The sequence below is a fragment of the Camellia sinensis genome, chromosome 5 (genome assembly GCF_055761805.1).
Source record: "Camellia sinensis isolate YWXY chromosome 5, ASM5576180v1, whole genome shotgun sequence".
NCBI classification, from domain to species: domain Eukaryota; kingdom Viridiplantae; phylum Streptophyta; class Magnoliopsida; order Ericales; family Theaceae; genus Camellia; species Camellia sinensis.
The window spans coordinates 7,530,229-7,554,231 of record NC_138965.1 but is presented as its reverse complement, the minus strand read 5'-3'; the positions used below and the strand labels follow the sequence as shown (position 1 = coordinate 7,554,231).

At 40.1% G+C, this 24,003-nt stretch overlaps 1 protein-coding gene across 1 annotated transcript; it reads left to right on the top strand.

Annotated features, from left to right (window-relative positions):
• Positions 1–15,522: 15,522 nt before the first annotated feature.
• LOC145790394 (uncharacterized) lies at positions 15,523–16,407 on the top strand. The gene has a single exon (XM_082868124.1). The coding sequence runs from the start codon at positions 15,523–15,525 to the stop codon at positions 16,405–16,407; it is 885 nt and encodes a 294-aa protein (XP_082724250.1).
• The last annotated feature ends 7,596 nt before the right edge of the window (positions 16,408–24,003 follow it).

The following is a 24,003-nucleotide window of genomic DNA, read 5'->3' as shown; positions in this document are numbered from 1 at the left end:
CAAAAAGAGATGGTTTGAAAGTGGGAAATACAAGTGGAAAGGCCTTGTAAACAAGGAATAAAGAAGGGTAAACCACCCCCTAACCTTAAATGGCCTAAAACCACAAATTTCAGCCCATAAAAACTGAGGTTTAGACAATCCAAAAAAAGCCCAAAAACAGTACAAAAATGTGTTGGACTGAAGACAAAAGTAACTAAAATAACAAACTAAAATATTGAGCAATTAAGCTAGGAAACAAGCACAAGGAGGAGAGACTAACCCCCTCAATTTTTGAGACTTCAAAACATGATTTTTAACCACTAGAAAACTCTGAGAACCAGTGATAAAAAGCTCAAAAAAATTTGATGAAGAGATGGGAAACACAAGTGGAAAGGCTTAGAGAATAAGGTTCAAAGAAGGGTGATTAACCCCTCTACCTTTAATAGTCTTAAATCACAAGCTTCAGCTCATAAAAACAGTCGAAAAACACTTCAAAATCAGTCAGAAAAGATAGAAAAGAAGTAGTGCAAAGATGTTCAAAATTATACCTCTTGAAGAGGAATAACACTTTTGTTCACAAACCACAAGTCTTTCACTCTCAAAAGGCTGAAATTCGAACTCAAGAATCTCAACAAGGAGAGCTCCAATATTGGTTTAGAAAGTGTAGAGAGAGGGTATATAGCTTGCAAGATAGAGATAAAGAGAGAATTCCAAGTTTTGGAACTTTTAGAAATTTTTGTAACTTTAAACCATGAAGGAAGACTTGGTATATATAGAAAAACAGCCCCTCAAGTCAAAAATATCAAGCTTGGAACAGCTAGAGCCTTTAGGGGATAGCTGGCACAAAATATCTAAGTTTTTCACTAGTGGCCGACAGGCCAGAAGTACCGGCCTACCGTCCACCAATAATGGCCCGACTTTAAACGGGTATATCTCCTTCATCCAGGCTCCGTTTCAGGTCATTCTTAAGTCTAAATTGAAGCCCTGGAAGTCTAGTTTCCAATGGTAATAGCCTCACATCTAAATTCTAAGTGTGCAAAGAGATATTCCTATTTTAGTGAAGGTTTCTTATTTCTAGCTTAAACGGATGGATGCCTAACTTCAAATAGCCATATCTCTCTCATCGAGACTCGGCTTTAAGAGATTCTTGAATGTAAAATGAAGCCCCAGAAGTCCAATTTCCAATGGTGGTGGCCTTACAACTAAATTCTAAGTGTACAAAGAGATAAGCCTGATTTAGTGAAGGCTACTCAGTTCTCTGTTAACGGTTTCAAGCCCAACTTCTTCCCCAACTAGTTTTCTTCCTTCTCCTCCAATTTTCTTCAACTCCAAACCTATAAATAAGAGGTATAAAAAAAAATTTCAAATAGTTCACCTCTCTTTCATTTATTTCCACTTTGTCCATGCTCGGTTTACTGAAAAGTGTAATTTTTAACGAAAATGCGAGCCTCGGAACATCGTAGAAACATTTTCAAAAATATTTTGAAAGAGAGGGTTTTAAGGTCTAAAATAGTTTTGGTCCAAAATAGAATGTAAGGTTGGGATTTAGAAGCTCTTCTTACTGAAGAAATTGAACGTTTGTACAGCATAACTCTCATTATCGAGCGATCAACCTAAGACGCCTAAATCTTAAGGGCGGTCAAAAATGGGGTGTCTACAGTACCCATTATAGTTGATCTCAAAAATCATTTTTTATACCTCACTACACAAAATAAGAAAAGTTCACAATACTACATTAAAAAACTTAAAGTCATTGGGACCACATATCACAAATCATAATCCTTGGACCACACTATTTAATTAATATTTGATTATTAATTCCATTCCTCAATATTTAATCTAAATCCCCTTGGGGCAACAACAATGTCACGCCCCAAATTTTAATCGCTCGAAAACATTACCAAAGCCATTAAATTAGGTCCATTTTTTTTTATTTATATATGTACAAATATCTATTACACTCAAGTAATAGAAATACAATAACACATGTTCCTTCTTCTCTTAATGAATACAACAATAACATTGATACATGTCAATCTCCTACTGAGAAGTTATAAATAAATGAATACAAATATCAATATGCAACAATTACTTTCTTCACACCCATAACGAGATTACACAAACAGACTTTCGACTTCTTAACTCTTCAACTATGAATCCAAATTTTCTTCCTATAAAAAATAGAACAACAATGGGGTAAGCACAAATGCCCAGTAGGAATCTCATAGTTCCAAATCAATAACTAGCACACAGATAAAAATGATCATGCATGCAGGGTGATACCATATAGTAGAGTGATGTTTTATAATTTCAAATATCATAAGTAAAGTACCTTTTTCTCAAAAACTTTTAAAATGCTTTTAAGAAAAATCTTCAGCCATTAACAATTATCCCTTAACCTTAGGAAACCATAGATCCTTACGAAATAACATATTTAAGAAACTACATCACTTAAAAATTATTAACCAATTCCCAAAATATTTCTCATTTAATTTCCATTTTTAATATTTCTCTTTTTCTGTCATTCTTCCTTTCTACTCATTATATTTATTTAGAACTCCATAACTTCAAGTTCAAGTTTCCTTTTCTTTTTTTTTCTTTTTTTTTTTTTTGATTCACTAACAATTCTCTTATACTCAATTTACACCGTTATTTACACTCTCAAATTTCATTTCAAGGTAACACAAGATTAACAAACCCCTTTCAATTTAGTCTCTTATTTAATTACAGAACAATACTCATAATTTACCTTTATTGTCACAACTAATTCATTAAGTTCACCATCACCAATCCATAATACAATTACCACCTCAATTTCCATTCTTTCAATTAATTTCATATCAAATACCGGATCCAATCATGAGTCATCTCCATGAGTCACACGCTTTACCGGTCACCAGCCGGAAGGAATGCAGAACCTCACGCTTTACCGGTCACAAGTCGGAAAGAACGCGGAACATCACGCTTTACCGGTCACAAGCCGGAAGGAACGCGGAACCTCAACATACCACACGCTTTACCGGGCGCTACTCCGGAAGGAAGGCGGAACCTATCTCAAGCGCCATGCTTTGCCAGCTCAAAATACAGCAGGAAACGGACCCCAAGATAACATCACAATCCATCATTACAATTAGTGGACAACGCCCATACATCTTCCATTATTTCCATAACACATTAGTTCAATACACATCCACCATATATTAAAATTCCATTTACATAACAAGTACAAATATGTTCCATGATCTTCTTCATTATCCATTAAATCATTTATTATTTTGTCACACAAAAATATAACAACACATCCATAGAGGCAAAGATTCATCTTTAAAGTGTTCACAATTCTTGGGTCCAAACTATTTCTTTACTTTTCCATGTTATTACAAAGTCCTCAAAATTCAATTTTTACAACAACTTGATTATCAATTACTACCCAATGTTATAAATTAAATCTCCAACATTTAATTTCATTGATATAACTCCTTCATATAACACCGTCATATTTCACAATCTCTCATTTATCATTATTCCCACTTATCTTAACCCAACATAACTCAACACCCCCAACACAACTTAACTCAACACAATTCAACATGATTCAAAGACAATTCATCATAGTTCAACACCATTCAATTCAACATTATCCAATACAACATAATTCAACAAAAGTCAACATCACTTAGTTCAACAACAGTATTTGCAATTCAACATAATTCAAGATAAATTCTTGAATCCCATTTCAACATTCCATAACCAAGTTTGTGTCATCCATGTCATTAATAAATCATTTCCCCAATTTTCCTTTCACATTATAGCATGATTTTCAATGTCCATAATAAGAGTTCAATCACTAATTTTTAACATAATTTGAAAACATCCCCAAAATCCAATTAAACTTGTACATATATAATTCAACCTATCCATTTCATGATGCTACTTTCAATTTGGGTAAAATCATTATTTATAATCTTGAATCAACCTAGGGTTTCAAGAAAATCAAGAATTTCAATAAAATTTCAAACTTCTCAAGCCATTACTTTTTATTCCAATTTTTTCATTAATTTCATACCTAAGGTTCATATTCCATCATCTTAACCCAACAATTGCGCCCCCAACATTTCAAACCCTAAACCCCCAAATCTCATGTTGAACACTATATGCTCAAAAATATAGATTTTGTATTTATCTAGTCAAAATACCACAAATCCATCCATTAATGCAAGTGTTTAAAGGGAACTAGGACCCTTACCTCAAGAATCAAGCAAAAGAATGAAGCTCCAAGAACAATCCTTCGCCAATCCGAAATCCAATCGGTTGAAAAGTGAGTTCTTCAAGCCTTCTTCACTTTTTGGTGGAAGATCTTGATCAATCCAAAGGGAAATGGGAGGCATTTGAGGTCAAAGACCTAGGGTTTTCGAACCTAGGTGAGAGGGATGAAGAGAGGAGATGAAAAGTGTGAAGAATGATCTAGAAAAGTCCCTTTAAACTTGCTGAATTCGCGCGCTCCGCTCGAGCGTCGCTTTTCTCGCTCGAGCGTACCTTTTCTCGCTCGAGCGTACTTACTTTCAATACAGATTCCAAAATTTCGAACAGGTATAACTCTCTCATCTGGACTTCGTTTTAGGTCGTTCTTGTGTCCAAATCGAAGCCTCAGAAATATGCTTTTCAATGGTTCTAGTCTCACATCCAAATTCAAAATGTGGAAAAATAAAAGGGCAAAAGAGTGACGATTGTTCGTAGAAAAAATTATCCGAATTAAATTCTTTGGTCCAATCCTACTTTACCATCATGTTACCACCTCAATCAATACCCCAAAATAAAATAAGGAGATTCCAAATACACTAATAAAAATGTCAAGGGCAATCATACTTTCCACGCTCGAGCGTCGCTTCCCACGCTCGAGCGCACGCAAGCCAACAAAGCTGTCCGTTCGAGCGACCACTCCCATGCTCGAACGGGAATTCACAACTCATAGAATCTCGGGCCGTCTGCAAAAATGCTAGAAGCCTCACAAGTCTGCTCGAGCGAAGGGAAAAATTTTAGATCCTTACAAACAAAATATACCCTACCTTCACCAAACTTCTAAAAAATTAAACCAAAACAAGTACGGCATGCATGAAAATTTACAAAATATCTGTATTAAAAGATAACATCATAAAAAAATATGAATACAGCTCTAAACCCCACTCCACTTTAACCAAAATCTCAAGAAAATGTACCAATAAAATGCATGAATACAAACACTAAAAAATCCAAAGTTAACATCATAAAAAAATACCTGTTGTTTATGAAGTTCTATACCCCACTTCACCTTACTTTAACCAACATTCCAAAAAATTAAAGTAATAAAAGGCATGAATACAGAAAACTAAAATATACAAAAACAAATATGTGAATAAAAAATATCCAAAGTTAACATCATAACAAATATTACCCATTATTCATGAAGCTCTATACCCCACTCCACCCCTGTGAGGCCCCTGACTTTTTTTGTAAACCTTACTAGGTCCCTAAATTTTGAATTATTATAATAAAGCCCTTAGTTCGTCGATTAATCGCAAATTAAGCCCTAGGACTGAAAACGCATCACGGGCGAATCCATACAAACCCTAATCGATCCTGGAAGCTTAGAAATCACTTCTAACACTCTAATATTAACTACTTAACTCTCAAATTTTAGATTAATCGCTCTAAACCTTAACTTTCAATTTTTACAGTCATCGTTCTGTTATTTACCTTTAAATTCAAAGCAAGATAATACAAACTGAATTATTTTACACTTGGAATAGATACTTTAATTGAACCCAAGCCCGCACATTTTTATTAAATCACAAATTGACCCCAAACAAGTACTATTATATATTTATATACACTTTTACCCAAAAATCTCTTTTAATAATATATTTTACAATTTCCAAGATTTGTACAAAATATATATATATATATATAACATGTCCATCAATTCACCATCACATGGCTAGCCATCATACCCCCCCTAGACTATAATCATTGTACTTTAAAATCTCTTGAAATCTTGGAGCAATAATGACTTTGGTACCTATAAAGATTTGCTATATATATGTGTGTACTTCTAACTAGAAGATATTTACATTAGTCCTAGACCTAACTAGATCATAATTAAATACATCATTAAGGTTCTAATCCTCCTCATTTCATTACATTTAATGTGAAGCCCCGGAAAAATGTATTTTCTTTATAAAAAAAAATAATAAAAAAAAAAAAACCCTTGCATTTGAATTATTTCCTTAAAGCCCCTCAGTTTCTTAAACTATTTCGAATCTTGCCAGATAGCATTTTTAATTTTTATCGGAACAGGAATTACACTAGCTGGATTAGGTTCCCTAACCTAATTTAATTTAATTCTACATAAGTAAGGTTCCAATACATGAGTTTAATTCCAAGCACTCACTTCTTTATTTAAATTCTAAATTTACTTCAAATTAGTACTTGTACCTTGTACCTTGATATACCATCAATCTTGCAATATATATATATATATATATATACATAGGTATATATACACCTTGAGGGATGTGCCTAGGACCAAAATTAATTAAAATAACAACCCATCACACTTCCCCAAGACTATGATTAAGATATTCTAGGAAATCCAAACCTAGTGACCTAGACCTAGGCTGCAAATCTCAAAACTAGTTACCTTTCAACTAAAGATCAACTAATTGATGCCAAAACCTATGATTTAGCACCTTAGTTACTCCTATCCCATTTGACACCAACCAAAATCCTAGCTTTCCCATCCATTTTCAACTAAAGGGCTTTTATGTCCTTTTACACCAAAATTGCCTATATATATATACCACACCCCCTAGCTTACAAACTCACACAACACACTCACTCACACACACATTTTGGTTAGAGAGAGAGAGAAGAGCAAGGAAGAGGAGTCTAGAGGAGGAGAGGGAAGAAGAAGAGATTTTCTTGTGCAAAGCTAGAAGGTAAGCCACCAACACAACCTTCTCTTCATTTTCTTTTCTAATGCATGTCCTTTTAAAGATTTTAAGTGATGTTTCAGATCTGTTATTATCATGTTCTTATGTTAAAAAATACCAAGATTTGAGTATTGTTTCCATTTCTCTTGTATTTTCCTCACTTTGGTACAAACCATCTTCTTTTTGTACAAATCTCTCAACTTTTCAAGGGTACTCTTTCAAACAAAATTTCTGAGTTAAACATGTGATAGTTAGCATATTTTCTTCACAAAAGAAATGAAACTTTCCCATGGTGGAACTCCTTTTTTTTAAATTTCCTTGTTTTGGGCATTCCACCTTAAAACCTGTTTTTTTCAGTCAACTTTCAAACATTTCAGAAAAATGTACAAAAATATTCTGAACCTCTATTTTATGTCAAAACCTTCCTTAAGGAGTTAGCTTTCAGCTAAAATTGGTTTCATCGAAAAACATTGAGTGGTTTGCAAGAAAATCAAGTTTTCATAACAGTCGACAGATCTGGGCAGATTCTGGAACAGTGCTGGACTATTTTCTAAATAACTTAAAATCGGGAAAAGCAATCCCATTTCCGAAAAATGTTCTAGGAACTAGATCAAATTCTCTACGAACCATAGGAAAACCGAGTCCGGTGGATGAACCTAAGTAGTCTTTCCATATTAACCTTCATGTGACGTTAAATCTGGAAATTTGTTATGTTTGGATGTTTTATACCCTTGTATTCGTGAAAATGTTTAATGGCTTATTATCATGTCTTGGCATAATGTTGTATGGGTATGTTATGTTATTTATCTTCTTATCTTGAGGAGGCATGCTTATGTGAATTTTATTTTATCGTTTAGTTGAACTAACCTTGACTTAAAACACCTAATTCAACGGGAAACTTAATTGGGTGGGTATTGGGTTTTCGAACACTTGAGTAATGAAAAGATGAGAAAATGTGATATATGGACTGTTGGGATGCGTTCCCTATTCGAAAGTTAAAGTCTTGCGCAAGTGGTTTTCGAAACCCTTGAACGGAGCGGTTGTATTCGGACCCTAGGTATTTGGTGTGAGGAGAGATTTGGGCAAGGCCCTATTTTACCATCTCTTTTGAGGCCCTGCGGTTGGCGCTACGCGGTATATAACCGTTGGTAGGCATCCGAGGTTAGTTTTACAACAAAGCAGCAAAAGAGGAGGCATACCGAATAATCCGCGTCCGATTCTTGTGGTTGGGAGGACGAAATCTCTTTGGGGGATTTCTAGTTGCTAACACCTAACCTAACCCTTTATTTATTTATTGAAGTATCATGCTTTACTATTTGACGTTATAATTGTGATTGTGTATTGGACTGGGAAAAAGGGGTGGGGTGTGTGTATGTGTTTACTGCGCATTCAAAGCTCACGGCGTATCATGCCAAGTGACGAAGCGGAATTTATAGCTGGAGACGACGAGCCCGAAACCTTCGAAGACTTTTGGCTATCTTAGGAAAGCTAGAAATTTCCTTTTGTTATTTTGAAAGAACGCATGTGAAGTTTTAAAGCTTCTTTTGGGATGTAATGTAATAGAACAAGCTTTTGAAATTAAAGATATTCGTGGTTATTATGCACTTATACTTTAATATTTATATGTATGAACCTTATCGTTGCTTATGAGACCTTGTGTCAATACCTTTTAAGATCTATCAAAAGGGTAGTGCGCTGCCTAAGAAAGTTGGACTTAGAAGGGAGGCTAATCTGACTCCTCCGGCGATTTGGGATCTTACTGGTTATTGACCATAGGACTCATTACTGACTCTCCCTTGACTGCAACCAATGGTGTAGAACCGGGGCGTCACAACCCCACCCCACCCCACCCCACCCCACCCCACCCTACTTTAACCACGATCTCCAAAAATTAAAACAATACGGGGGCATACCATGCATAAAACATTACAAATTTTGTAAATCGAAGTCAATACACACTAAGTTATGAATAAAAATTAGGAAAAATCAACATCTAACAATCAAAATAAATTAGGGTAAACAATACATACCTAAACTAGTGATGGCATTCGTAGTATGATGGTTTGATCGATGATGAAACCTTACTTCAATCCAATCAACCACAGTGAGAGAGAAGACAGAGATACAAATACTGTATTAGTCAAATGAAAGGAAACGACTTGAGGATGTAAAATATCTAGGGACATTTATGACTTTTTACAACTTCTGTTACGTACGTTCGCCGCAATTTGCACTTTGGTATGAAGTATAAGGGGTTTAAGTATTACAAATGAAACTATATGGGGGTTCTGTGTTTTTTAGGCAAACCACAGGAGGTTAAAGTATAATTTACCTATCATTGACATACAAGGTTGATAGACTAAATATGGAAATACACAATATTTTCTTATTTTTATTTTTATTTTGTTTTATAACTTAGGCTTGACCATTCTCATGGTCGTGATAAGAAAAAGATCTCCTCATGTCTCATCTGGTGTTGTGGATGGAAAAATTAAACGGCCTGAATATGAGATTAGTATGTTTTTGCTCTACAAAGTTGCAACATCTAATGTTGGGCTGTTGAAACGAGGTTTGTGACATTGGATGAAAGATTCAAAATGATGAGGGAAATTGAATAAGAACCGTTTAACAAGGATCAACCATTTTTGGAGTCGATGTATATGTTCGTGGTATTTTCCATTTTTATTATGCTGAATTTGACAACATGCCTTCAATTCAGAGTTTGAGGCTGCCTATACTCAAATTATGAACTCAAGTGGTCTTCAATCCTAATTGCAAGGTGTGAATTTTGCAACCAAATACATAATTAGGTATGTTTGTATGACATGAGATGATTTTGCTACAAGTGCCTTCCAGAATCTTGGGCAATTTGTGGCGGATTTGGGATGCCTGCTATACTGGGAGCACAACAAATACTGTTATGTTGCCTTATGAGCTCATTTTAGGACCCATTTTGATAATCTGAACAGTTCATGTTTTAGAATGATATTGTAATTTAAAATATTAAAATGAATACAAATTTGAGTGAATGAAAAGGTTAACGATATCCGATTAACTTGATTTTTTCCAGATATGTTTTACTTGATGTACTCTAAAATGTGAACGGTTTGAATTATCAAAATGGGTCCTAAAATGAACTCATAAGGCAATACAGCACAATAGACACTCCAAATCCATTTGTGACACTTTAATATCATATTAATTGCTAATAAGATCCAAGTTGAGTTACATGTGATGTTTGGTTCGGTTGGGCTCATGGCAATATCTATGTATTTAATAGATTTGTGGTTTGACAAATATTTGGTATTTTGTTCAAAGTGGAAACACTCATCTAGTAGACTAATACGTGTTTGATTTGACTAAAATACTAGAGATTTAGGAACCATAAATACAAGGTGCTGCTGGGAACAATCCTTGATATGTTCATTCGGTTTTTTTACAGAAATTACTCTGTTTTGGTTTTTAGTTTTTAAAAATAATTTTTTGAATTTTGAATTTATATTTTTAATAATTTTTAAAAATATTTAAACCAATTTTTTTAAAAAAAATTAGATTTACTTCATCTTAATATACTTAAAAAGTAAAAAAAATGCACAAAAATCTTTTAAAAAATTCATTGAATACAATAAAATATGAAAATATATTAATTTTTCATGTTTCTTTTTGTATTTTTTGTATTTGGTGAATTTTTAAAAAAAATTTCACAAATATTATACCTTTTAAAGTGTATTTAGATTAGCTGTATCTAATTTTTTTTTACATAAAATATTAAAAAAATTACTCAAAAAAATAAAAAAACTCAATTTTATAAAAAATTGACTCAATTTTTTATTTTTTTTTTTTTTTTTTTGATTCATAAGAAAGTTAAGAACAGAATTCAGGGATACAAACAAAAACAAAAACAGGGAGGGCAAAAAAAGCTAGGCTCCCATCAAATTTGCAGACAGTCTGCTACAAGAATACGTGACACTTACGTGTAATTGGGCTTCAAGAGAAGAATGAAAAGCTAGTTAAAGAATTTACCCGGAAAGGAGACGAGAGCACTCAAAATAGCAAAATAATGAGAAAAAATAAATAATTCGACGGCCCAGGCATAATCAGTTTGTTTGATTTTAGTTTTTAGAAAATATTTTCTAAAAAGTTTTACTTTTTTATTTTCATATTTTTATATTTTTAATGAATTTTTAAAATATTTTAAGCAATTTTTTTAATTTTTAGACAATCCTAGCATAAATACATTTAAAAAGTATAATATTTGTGAAAAAAAACTTTTAAAAATTCACTAAATATCAAAAATACCAAAAAAAAAATACCAAAATTCAACACATTTTTTATATTTTTTGTATTTATTAATTTTTAAAAATATATTTTTACAAATATTTACTATTTAGATACTGACATAAGTGGGCCCATAAAGGTCATGGCCCACCACTTAATGCCCAGTCCATGATTCAAATATTAAACCCCAACATTCTTGAAACCCAACGTTACACCAAGCACCAATGACATCTAAACACTTGGCAAGTGAAGAACCAGCCACATCAGCAGACAAAGATCCTGTAGAGTTATTGCACCACACATCAGCCATTAATGAGTTTCCCTGCAACATTTATTACGATAACCCTTCACATCGGAATAGAACAACCTCACCATGAACAAGGCAAGCTAGAACATAGACTTTTGGCCAACATGACATCTCGGAGTGGACAAGGAAATGATGAAAAAATGATATAAGCAGGCTTCGACGATAAGGAGAAGGTTAAGTTTTTCTATCTCCATCCTCTCTCTATATCTCTACATTCCATCATCCTCTTACTTCTCTAACTTGATCGTCGGAGGGTTCGTTGGAGGATTCCCCGTTCCCCGTTGAACTCTTGTGCAAGTCTCTCTGCGAGCTCGACGCTCGGGCAACGGTTTGAAAAGCGTGGATCAATCCTACCCGTTCCATTTGGAGCACTCAGTATCATCAGTTGGCACCATCTGTAGGAATCATTTTGCTCTGTGTGGCAACTGTGCTCATTGTCGCCGGAGATCCATTCCCGATAATCCCTACCTGCCACCCACCCAGGTGGATGGTCACAACTAGATCCATGGCCTTTCAACACAACGTTGCCGACCCCCAAGCCGACCCTCCTAACCCAAACAACCCACCGCCGTATTTCACAGAACTCACCAACAGTATTAACCGCTTAGCCAAGCAAAACCAAGCCCTGATCAATGCTTTGCTTCAAAGAGACCTCCCCATACCTCCACTACCACCTCAAGATATACCATCCAACCGAGAACGAGCCCCAAGCCACCCCATCAAATAATCCCAACCATCCAACTTGAAGGGCTTGCGACCCCCTCCTCCAGAAATGAACCCGCCACTTCGGGCCCCACACCCATCGTTTCAAGCGTCTGCCCCCGAGGGAGAGTCCAGTAGTGTCCAGTATCCATCGCATTCTGGCGGTGATAACGTTCCCTTTTGGGATGCCGAACTTTGAGCCATGAAACTCCAGCTTCAAGGAGTCATACAGAACATACAGAATAAACCCTCCACCACAGCCAACTCACCATTGTTGCCTCAATTAGGGACAAACCCCTACCTCCTAAGCTCAAAATGCCCTCGATCAACTCTTTCGATGGAACAACGGACCCAGTCGACCACTTGGAGACTTACAGGACTCTCATGGTCCTCCATGCATTCCCTGATGAGGTCATATGTCGGGCTTTTCTCGTAGCACTTAAGGGGTCGGCCCGACTCTGGTTTAGTCAGCTGTTGACAGACTCTATCTCTACTTTTCAGCACCTAAGTGACTTTTTTCTCAGCCACTTCATTGGTGCCCAATGCCAGCAGCGTCCAGTAACCCAACTCCTCAACATTCGTCAAATAGAGGGGGAGTCCCTGTGCAGCTTCGTCACCCGCTTCAACACTGAAGCCTTGCAGGTTGCAGAAAACGATGATAAGGTCAGTTTCAGGGCTTTCATGGCCGGTCTACGATCATCCGATTTCCTTTTCTCCCTCTCCAAAAACCCTCCAACCTTTATGGCAACTCTCCTCTCCAAAGCCCAAAAATACATGAACGCCGAAGATTCCCTAGCCGCCCGACAAGATTCTACGACCAAAAACCCGACCCCCAGAGAGAAGAGAAAGGACCCTGAAACCAGAAGCACCCAGTACACACAGCAAACACCTCGGTATACCGACCGACCTGCTCGAGCCGACCGGTCGGCTCCTATCCGACCGCCCCGCCGGTTCGAACGATACACACCTCTTAATTCCCCCATGGAACAAGTCTTGAACCAGACCCAACAAGATTATCCCTTGAAATGGCCTTAACCGTCGCGGTCTCATTCCAACCGTCGAGACCAGTTCAAATACTACCGTTTCCATCATGACCACAGTCACAATATCGAGGAGTGTATTAACCTTAAAGACCAAGTTGAGGGCTTGATACGCCAAGGGCGTCTCAGTCGGTTCACGGCAACCCGCCCTCAATAACGGCCAAGGATCGAACCTACCAGAAACAATCACCGGCGCACCCCTCCTCAACAACCCGCACAACCTAACCAAGGCCATGATCGGCCCCCACAGCAACCCTGGGCACAAGGCAACCCTGCCCTCCCTGTTGGAGAGATCAGAGTTAAGGCAGGGCTCAGATAAAGAAGTTGCAACATTGGACCGCCCTTTCAAACACTCCAAGCAGTGGATGGAGCCCATCACCTGTACGAAGCCCAATTGCACAGACATCCGTTACCCCCATGACGACCCCCTCGTCATCTCTGCTCTCTTCTCCAATTACAAAGTCAGACGGGTGCTTGTCGACAACGGTAGCTCCTCAGACATCATCTTCCTAAACGCCTATCGCCAGCTCAAGGTCGGGGAAGAAAGTTTGTCCCATCTCCAAACCCCACTAGTTGGCTTCACTGGAGACCGGGTGACCTCCATAGACCCCATCGATCTTCCCATCACCATTGGAGAATATTCGCGGCAGACTACTAAGTTGCTCACTTTTTTTGTCGTCGACTGTCCCTCTGCTTATAACATCATCATCGGCCGCACCGCCCTTAATGCTTTTCAAGCTATCACATCCTCGTACCATCTGGCCATGAAATTTCTTACCGACCTCGGAGTCGACACCGTGAGAGGACAACAGACTATAGCCAGAGAATGCTACGTTACTTCACTCAAAGAGGTCAAGCTGAAGGAGACCATGATCATCGAAGGACTCGATGTTAGAGATGAAGACGAGTTAGTCAGAGGGGAGCCAGTGGAAGAACTTGTTGAAGTCGCCATCGACCCCACCAACCCAACAAAAACAGCCAAGATCGGCAGCCAACTATCCCCCCAAGCCAAGGCCGATCTTATAACCCTCTGACCGAGCACAATGATGTGTTTGCCTGGACTTATTCCGACATACCGGGTATCGATCCCTCCTTCATCATTATTTGTTTGAGCATCGAGCCCCATTTTCGACCCTTCCGCTAGAAACAGCGCATCTTTCACCCGGAACGCAATGCTCTTATTGCTTATAAGGTAGATAAGCTACAATAACACAATTTGTCAAGAACGTGGACTACCCCAGATGGCTGTCAAATGTGGTCTTGATCCGCAAAAACAACGGCAAATGCCGACCTTGTGTCGATTACTCCGACCTTAATTGAACTTGCCCCAAAGACAGTTATCCCCTTCCTCACATAGATCTGCTTGTCGACGTTACGGCCGGACATCAAATGCTCAGTTTCATGGACGCCTTCTCTGGTTACAATCAAATTCTGATGTACCCGTCTGACCAAGAACATACATCCTTCATCACTGACAGGGGAACTTACCATTATCGTGTCATGCCATTTGGGTTGAAAAATACCGGAGCAACTTACCAATGGCTAGTCAATGCCGTCTTTCATCACCAGATAGGTCGGAACATGGAAGTATACGTCGATGACATGCTAGTCAAGAGCAAACTCTCCTCTGATCATCTGGCAGACCTGCAGGAGACCTTCAGCACCCTACGTAAGTATCAAATGAAGCTCAATCCGAAGAAATGCGCCTTCGGCGTAGGATCTGGGAAGTTCTTGGGTTTCATGGTCAGTCAGCGAGGTATCGAGGCCAACCTGGAAAAGATCAAGGCCCTGATAGAAATGCAGCCACCCATAACGGTTAAGGAGGTTCAAAGGCTTACTGGCAAAGTCGCCGCCCTCAACCGCTTCATTTCTCGTGCAACGGACAAGTGCCTCCTCTTTTAAAGATCTTTGGCAGGCTTTTGAGTGGACGACCGAATCCGAGGAGGCTTTCCAATAATTGAAGCAGTGCATGGCCAACCCCCCCTTACTCTCTCAGGTGCTCACGGGTGAGCCCATTTTTCTCTACTTAGCCGTATCAAGCACCGCCATCAGTGTGGCCCTCATCAGGGAGGACGACTCAATACAGCGTCCGGTTTATTACATTAGCTGGGCTCTCAAAGGAGTAGAACAGAACTACCCATTGCTGGAAAAAATGGCCATGGCCTTGGTCATAGCCTCAAGACAACTCCGACCATACTTCCAAGCTCACTCCATAGTGGTCCTCACTGACCAACCTTTGAAAAAGATAATGCAACAACTAGAGTTGTCTGGCAGACTTATGCAATGGTCAGTCGAGCTCAGCCAATTTGAAATCTCCTACCGACCTCGAACAGTGATCAAAGGACAGGCTGTCGCCGATTTTATTTTGGAATTGACTAATCCTGCTCCAACCACGGCCCCCCCGCACAAGCAATTCAACTCTGAGGCAAAGGATCCCTACTCTTGGACCCTCAATATCGACGAATTTTCCCGCAAAGAAGGAAGTGGGGCTGGTCTCATCCTCACCACCCTTGACGGTGTTTATTTCAAGTGTGCTCTCTACTTCCTGTTTGACGCAAGCAATAATGAGGCCGAGTATGAGGCCCTGATAGTAGGTCTTCTCCTAGCTAGAGACATTGGTGTGAGCCATATCCGAGTGTTCAGTGATTCCCAATTGATCGTCGGACAAATCATGGGCGAATTCGACGCCAAGGACGACACAATGCGAGCTTATAGGGATATTGCACTCCTCCTTGTTTGCCTCTTCAACACTTACCACATAAAACACATCCCTCGGTCAGAAAACTCCAAGACAGATGAAATGGCCCAATTAGCCTCAGTTGACCAATCGGACCTTAGCCACGGAGTTCGTCTTGAATACCTAGCCTACCCGGCTACTTCAGCTACCCAGCTAGAGGTCCACTTCCTCCAAAATGAACCTATCCCATGGGCGACGGACATCCTTCTATTTTTGACAAGTGGAGAGTTACCAGACGACAAACAGCAAGTTGCTAAAGTTAGGGCTTGGTCATCCAATTACATCCTCATCGGCGGCCTCCTGTACAAACGAGGATTTTCGCGCCCCATACCTCAGGTGCCTCAGCCCTTCCCAAACGACCTATGTGATGAAGGAAGTCCACGAGGGCATATGTAGTAATCATTCGGGCGCCAGGTCGGTGGCCCATAAAATACTCTGCACCGGCTACTTCTGACCTACTCTCCACTACGATGCCACTGAGTTCGTGCTCAAGTGTAACAAATGCCAGCGCTTTGCCAACATCCCCTATGCTCCGCCGACAGAACTGATTATGCTCAGTAGTCCCTACCCCTTTGCCAACTGGGGCATAGACTTAGTCGATCGATTGCCCACTGGAAGGGGCCAAACCAAGTTCACTGTGGTCGCCATTGATTACTTCAACAAATGGGTAGAGGCAGAACCCCTCGCCATAATCACTGAACGAAACACAACCAAATTTATCTGGCAGTCGATTGTATGCCTATTTGGAATCTTCCAAGCCATTGTCTCAGACAACGGCAAGCAATTCGACAATGCCAAGTTCAGGAAATTTTGTGTAGAGCTCCACATTCAGCCGTGCTTCTCTTCCCCAGGCCATTCCCAAGCCAACGGGCAAGTCGAGGTCACTAACCGTTCTCTCTTGGAGATCATCAAAACCAAGTTGGAAGCCGCTAAGGGACTCTGGGCTGAGGAACTGCCAAACGTACTATGGGCCTATCGCACTACCGCCCGAACCGCTACTAGGAAGACCCCATTTCGCTTAACATACGGCACTGAGGCGGTCATCCCAGTTGAAATTGGTTTGCCAACCCCGAGGGTTCTGCACCCAGACCCAGAACTCACCGAAGACTTATGTCGAGCTGACTTAGACCTAATTGAAGAGCTCCAAGAGACAACTACTGTCAGATGAGCCTCGTATCAACAAAAAATGAGAACACACTACAATCACAAAGTTCAGCTAAGGGAGTTCGCAGTTGGGGACCTAGTCTTGCGCGAGGCGATTCTCGCCACCAAAAATCTCGCTGAGGGCAAGCTCGTCGCCAAATGGGAAGGGCCTTACGTCTTTAAAGCTAGACCTCGCCCAGGCACCTACCGACTCTAAGACATGGAAGGCAGAGACCTTCCCCATCCGTGGAACGCCGAGCACTTGTAGCATTATTTCCAGTAAAATGGCGCCTTCTACTTTTGTATTGCTCAATTATTGTATGTTCTTTTTGACGAACTACATGCTTGTCCGTTTTTGTCCTTTCTATACGTGGTGTAAACTTTTGATCAGTAAGTTACTCCGTAAATGCAAATGACTTTATGTCTCCATTACCTGCATAGTGACTTGTTAATCAATGCACGAAGAACTCAGCCAGACGGAGTTAACTAAAGGCTCAGCCAGACTGAGCACGAAGAACTCAGCTAGACTAAGTTAACTAAAGCCTCAGCCAGACTGAGCACGAAGAGCTCAGCCAGACTGAGTTAATTAAAGACTCAGCCAGACTGAGCACGATAAGCTCAGCCAGACTGAGTCAACTAAAGCTTTACCATGGTAGATCTTTCCAAGTTTTAGCCAAAACTCCAGTAGAACTTTCACACGGTTAGCATACTTAGTCAACATCCAAATCCATGTTACAACATTTCTTAACTCATTTTTTACATACTAACCAAACTCTCATTTTTAACATTTTCATGTCTGCCCATCCTTAACATTTTTACTTAATACTTTTACCACAAGTTAACTCAGTTAGCCATTTTTAAACTTTTTTACATCACAATTTCCCAGCTATTTTCATTATTCCAAAACGTCTTACTTTCACACCCACTTTTCATTGAATTCTGCTCTGCTATTTTCATTATTCCAAACTTACAACTCAAAACAAATAAGGACAACAATGATACAAAAGAAAACTCATTTTATTTACAAAACTTACGATTACATACAACTTGCTGCAGAAATTACATATAAAAAAACAAAAAAAACAAAAGCAAAATTTTTACATAGATCATTCCTCCTCACTAGAGGCCAGATCTTACTCCTCAACCCCCTCGTCCAGGGGGGTGTGGGCGACGTTGTCTTCTCTTATCTTTACGAGGCTGAAGTCGATGTTCGGAAACAGCTCTTGCGCCTTGTGCATGAAGGTTTTCCAACCGCTGTCCCAGAACTCACTCATTTCGTGCTTATAGAAGTCTGACCGCTGGAAGCTTTAGATCACCTCCTCTTCACTCCTTCCTCTAGCGGCCGCCCCCGATGGCCCAGCCCTCCCTCACCCTCCTTTGACAAGCTACTGGTGATAGCGGCATCAATGGCCATCTAGAAGTTAGCGGACCCCTTGAACTGCTCTACAGCTACCATACACAGGTCGGGATACGCCACCCTCTCAGACGCCAACTTGGCCCTCTCTGCTGCCAAGGCCTTCTCCAGCTCTGCCCTCTCAGACGCCGACTTGGCCCTCTCATCTGCTAGGGCCTTCTCCAACTCTACATTCTCAAATGTCGATTTGGCCCCTTCCTCCGCCAGGGCCTTCTCCAACTCTACAATCCGACCGTCGGCCTCTTCCTTCTCTTTGACCGCCTAGTCGCGCAGCACTTCACTGTTGTTCATAGCCTCTTTCCACCTCTCGTTAGCAGTGGTGCAAGCCTGTTTGGCCAGCTCTAGTTGCTTCCTATCGCTCGCCAACTGGAACTCCAGCGATAACACCTTGCGGCGTTCCACTTCCAACTCCGATCTGGCGCGAGGAGCTCAGCACCAACACGATCTGCTGCATGGCCCTGCACCACCGCCAACACTTCCATTTTCTTCGCTTTTTGCGCAAGTTCCAGTGCCTTCGTGCACGCGCTCTGAGTGGCTTTCTTCCAGCCCGCTATCTCCTCTAATAATTTTTGGAATTGCCCCTCCACCCCCTCTAGTTGAACCCTTAGTGGCTCTGTTTCAATTTTTACATGAGCTGCTTTATTCAACAGAGCAGCCGCCAAGGTCGCTGCCTCTATTTGGGCCAAGCACAACCCTCTCAGGAGGTTGGTGACCCCCAACCGGGCCATTGACCGCACGTCAGCGTCCTATAACACTCTAACTAGGCGGTCAGCAACCACCCTTGCCCTCCCCCCTTCGTTTGCCGAGCGACCGCCAGCACGCCCGCATGGTACAACGCAGTCGTCAGCGCAGCACTCGTACCAGGAGTGCTGGTCCCAGTCTTCTCTTCGCGGGGACTGGGGGTTACTTTTGGTACAGGAAGCACCGCCACCTTTTGGCCATTTGGGCTCAAGTTTTCTTTCAGCACTTGAGTGCCTGGGCCCTCGTCTTCCTTCGCCACCTGGGCGACCTCCAAGTGTTCTTTCAACACTTGGGCGGTCTCCCCCTCTTGAGCAGCCTCCACCCTCCCCTCCTTCATCTTCTCCTCCACAGGGGTGTCCTCGCTCCCTACCTTCATCTTTTTCAAGGCAGGGGCGTTTTCTCCTCCCTTTATCGTCAGTACTCTTATCTTCTTCTTTGCCTTCTTCAACACTGCCTCCACCTCCTGCTTGCCCCTCTTCTTCAATGGGTCTACTAGGGGCGGCAGTGGGGCGAAGCCAGTCAAGTCTTTGTCGCCCAGCGGCTTGGGACGCGGTCGGACCCACTCTTTCATCACCAACTTAGGGGCAGGCCCCAACTGTGTCTCCTTAAACTTTTCTGCCCTCGAATGGGTCCTCCGCTCTTCCGCCTTCTCCGCCTTTCGGCTTGCCTCCAACTCCTCCGCTGTAGGGTTTTCTCCCACCGGCTGCGGTCCTAACCCTGAGGCGTGTAAAGATAGAGGACGGATTAGGTCGTCCCACCTAACACCTTTATTTTCCCTCAACTCCTTCACCTTTTTGACCCTACCCTCAGCTTCCTCCCCCAACTTCAGCTCCGCCGACTTCGTAGGGACTTTTCATGTCATGCATATCCCCTCCCCCCCATTCGCTGATACGAAGAACCACCTAGGTCTCCAACCCTTTACAGACGATGGCAACCCGGCCACTAACCCCTTACCTGCCACCGCCTGCAAATTTACCTACATCTCTTGCTGACCGGACGCTTTGTAACAAGAAAAAAATTCTTCAACTGTCATCGCCGCTCCCCGGTTGCCCGTAGCCATGTGATCGCGCAGGCCATTATAATTTTCCATGCATTGGGCATCAGCTGCCCCAGCGCCGCTTCTAGTCGGTTCAGTATATCTACCACTACTGGGGGGATGGGCAACCTCAGCCCTGCCCGCAATGCTTCTTCGTACAACGAGAACTTGCAGGCCGCGCATCTGACGCCTTCTCCTTAGATGTGGGCACATCAACTCTATCTCTGTCGGAATTTGGTACTTCATTTGTACCTCCTCCAACTTCTCCACCATAAATGTGGACCTGTCGGCCTTGGTGTGCTAGTGGTTCGGCTTCACTTGGCTAATTGGCCTAGCGACGACGATCATCGTCGTCGGACGGGCCCACACCACTTCCTCCACTCCTCTTTCCTCCCTTCGCTCCGCCCGAAACTGTTCTGCTAGCTCCACTGCATCGTCGTCCCCCAAAGAGTCTAGTCTCGTGGTTGGCACTTCGTCTCGAGCCATCTCTCCTATGTGTCTACGTATAGCTTTAGACGCTGGCACGAAGAAGTTCGCAAAGTGTTACAGAGGTGTATCACTGGAAACAAATGAGCTTATTTATGGGACGTTTTGGTTTTTTGCAAAAAGGTAAGTAAAGCGAACAACCCCAAATGCCCACAGTTTGTCTATATTCCAAGGGTCAAGCTTAAATTTCACCAGTTTGAAAATTTTCAAAAATTTTTCCAAACCCCCCTTTTCAAATATTACCGTATCCCTTCATTTCTTGTTAAACGCATTGCCTCCCCCACCATGGGATTCCGCTACGTGTACGACCACGATCCACTGCCCTGTCTATTCCACTTCACATCATCACGTGCCCCGCCGCTCCTCGAGCCTCGCGCACCGCTACTCCATCTTCTCACTCGATCACCCTTCGCGGTCGGCCCTCATTTCAGTCGGCCTTCTCACTCGGTTACCCTACGTGGTCAGCCCTTCTCTCAGTCGGCCTTCTCACTCGGTCACCCTTCGCGGTCGGCCCTTCTCTCAGTCGGCCTTCTCATTCGGTCACCCTTCGCGGTCGGGCCTCTTCTCAGTCGGCCTTCTCACTTGGTCACCCTTTGTGGTCGGCCCTCTTCTCAGTTGGCCTTCTCACTAGGTCACTCTTCGCGGTGGCCCTTCCTCGGCCAGTCGCCTCACTCGGTCAACCTTCGCGTTCGGTCCACCTCCCGATCGGTCTTCTCTCTGTCAACCTTCCACAACTCTCTGACCTCTCGCGCCCTAGTAGGATATTGTTCGCTTTGTTGGGGTGGGCGCAGGACCCTGTCGGCCTCACGACTTTCAAACGTGTCCTCTTCTTTATATTCCCTTCGTTGGAGTGAAGCTGCACTTGGGAATGGGGGACTACTTACATAGATGGGCCCATAAAGGACATGGCCCACCACTTAAGGTCCAGTCCATGATTCAAATATTAAAACCCAACATTCCTGAAGCCCAACGTTACACCAAGCACCAATGACATCTAAACACTTGGTAAGGGAAGAACCAGCCACATCAGAAGACAAAAATTTTGCAGAGTTATTGCACCACACATCAGCCATTAATGAGTTTCCCTGCAATATTTATTACGATAACCCTTCACGTCGGAACAGAACAACCTCACCATGAACAAGGCAAGCTAGAACATAGACTTTCGGCTAACATGACATCTCGGAGTGGACAAGGAAATGATGAAAAAATGATATAAGAAGGCTTCGACGACAAGGAGAAGGTTAAGTTTTTCTATCTCCATCCTCTCTCTATATCTCTACATTCCATCATCCTCTCTCTTCTCTAACTTGATCGTCGGAGGGTTCGCTGGGGGACTCCTCGTTCCCTGTTGAACTCTTGTGCAGGTCTCTATGCAAGCTTGACGCTCGGGCAACGGTTTGAGAAGCGTGGATCAATCCGACCTATTCCATCTAGAGCACTTAGTAGCATCAGATACAGTTAAGTAAGGTTATCTAAAAAAGTAAAAAAAAGTGTTAAAATTTTAAAAAAATTCACTAAAAATAAAATAAATAAAAAAACAAAAAATTTAATTTAAAAAAAACTGAACCAAACACATTAAATAGTCCTAATGAATAATAGTACCATCATGCCGTGTGAAGTTATGTAATATATATAAAATCATCATGCTATAAAACATTAAAAAAATATTTATTAATTTGAACAACTTTGAAAATAAGATTTCACTTTTTTCTTTTTTTTTTTGGGAAATTGTCATAGAAGTTCTTTGAAAAAGCTCATATATACTTTTACGTTGTGTTTGGGTGGAAAATTTAGGAAGAGATTTGAAAATAAAAAAAGAAAAAGTAATTAAAATATGAATAAAATATATCTACATTTTATATAGTTTTACACATTTTTTTTTTCCTTTTCTAAATTTTTTTTTAAATTCTCTAACTAAACACAGTGTTAAGTATGAGGAATTATGTAACACACTCTTAGCATATATGTATAGATTAGTGCTATATGTATATTTTAAAGTGTTTTGACATATTGAAGTAATTGAATGGATGAAATGTAAAAAAAATAAAATAAAATAACACGAGACAAAATAAATAAATAAAATCTTAGGTTAATTTGATGAATGAGAAATAAAAAAAAATTAACTATAAATTAGTGAAACTTGATGAAAGTAATGTTTTCCTATTGCTTTCGATTCCATCTAAATTGAATGGATAAGATTTCTACTATTTTACATGGATTTTGATATTTACTTAATTATTTTTATATTTATTGATAAACTTTAAAGCAAGATAGAATAATGAAAAAAAGAGTAGTGTAACAATGTTTTAAAAATCGGACTGGTGAGCGAACCAGAAAAGAGATTGAGGTGGACGGATTGCTGGTTCAACCGGAATCGAATTGTGACGTAATAAATATATTAAAATTATATTTAAATAAAAATATAAGTATAAAATTATAAATTAAAAAAATTAAATTATCTTAAATGTTTCTCTTAATATTTTTTTACTAAAAAATATAATAATACATTTTAAAATATTATTACTTTTAATTTTTGAAGAAGAAATCAAATATTCAATATTCTCTTCTTATGGTTTTAATTCAAATAATTTGATTGGAAGAACAACAAAATTTTTGAAGAGATATCAAAATTTCAAGTTTCCCTTCAATAAATTTGATTGAATCCCACGTGGATTTCGTGAGTTTTATTAGAAGAATTATTTTTCTTATAAATTAGTAGAAACTTTCACAATAATTTCAAACTCTTAATGAAATTTCTTACAAGAAGAGATCCTTGAAAAAGAGTTTTCCATTAAAATTTTCTTATATAAATATATATATTAAGAAATAAATAAAAATATAAAAGGTTTAAAATTTTTAATTTCATCGACATGGCAAACCGTCCTCGAGTCGACTAGTCCGGTAGTTTAATCGTTGATTTTCTTGATTGTCTTTAAATATTTTGACTTTTGGTTTCGAACGATTTAGAGGATATATTCGAACCGAAACCCCGGCCAGTCAACAGTTCAACTGGTCGAACCGATTGATCCGGTCCGGTTTCCATGTAGTGTAAAATTAAGAATTATTTTGAAAAATTAGTTAAAAATTAACTTATTATTTTTTTTAATTTAAAAAAAAATAAAAAATAAATAAAAAAATACTCACCCAAAATAAGTCAAGTTCGCAGATT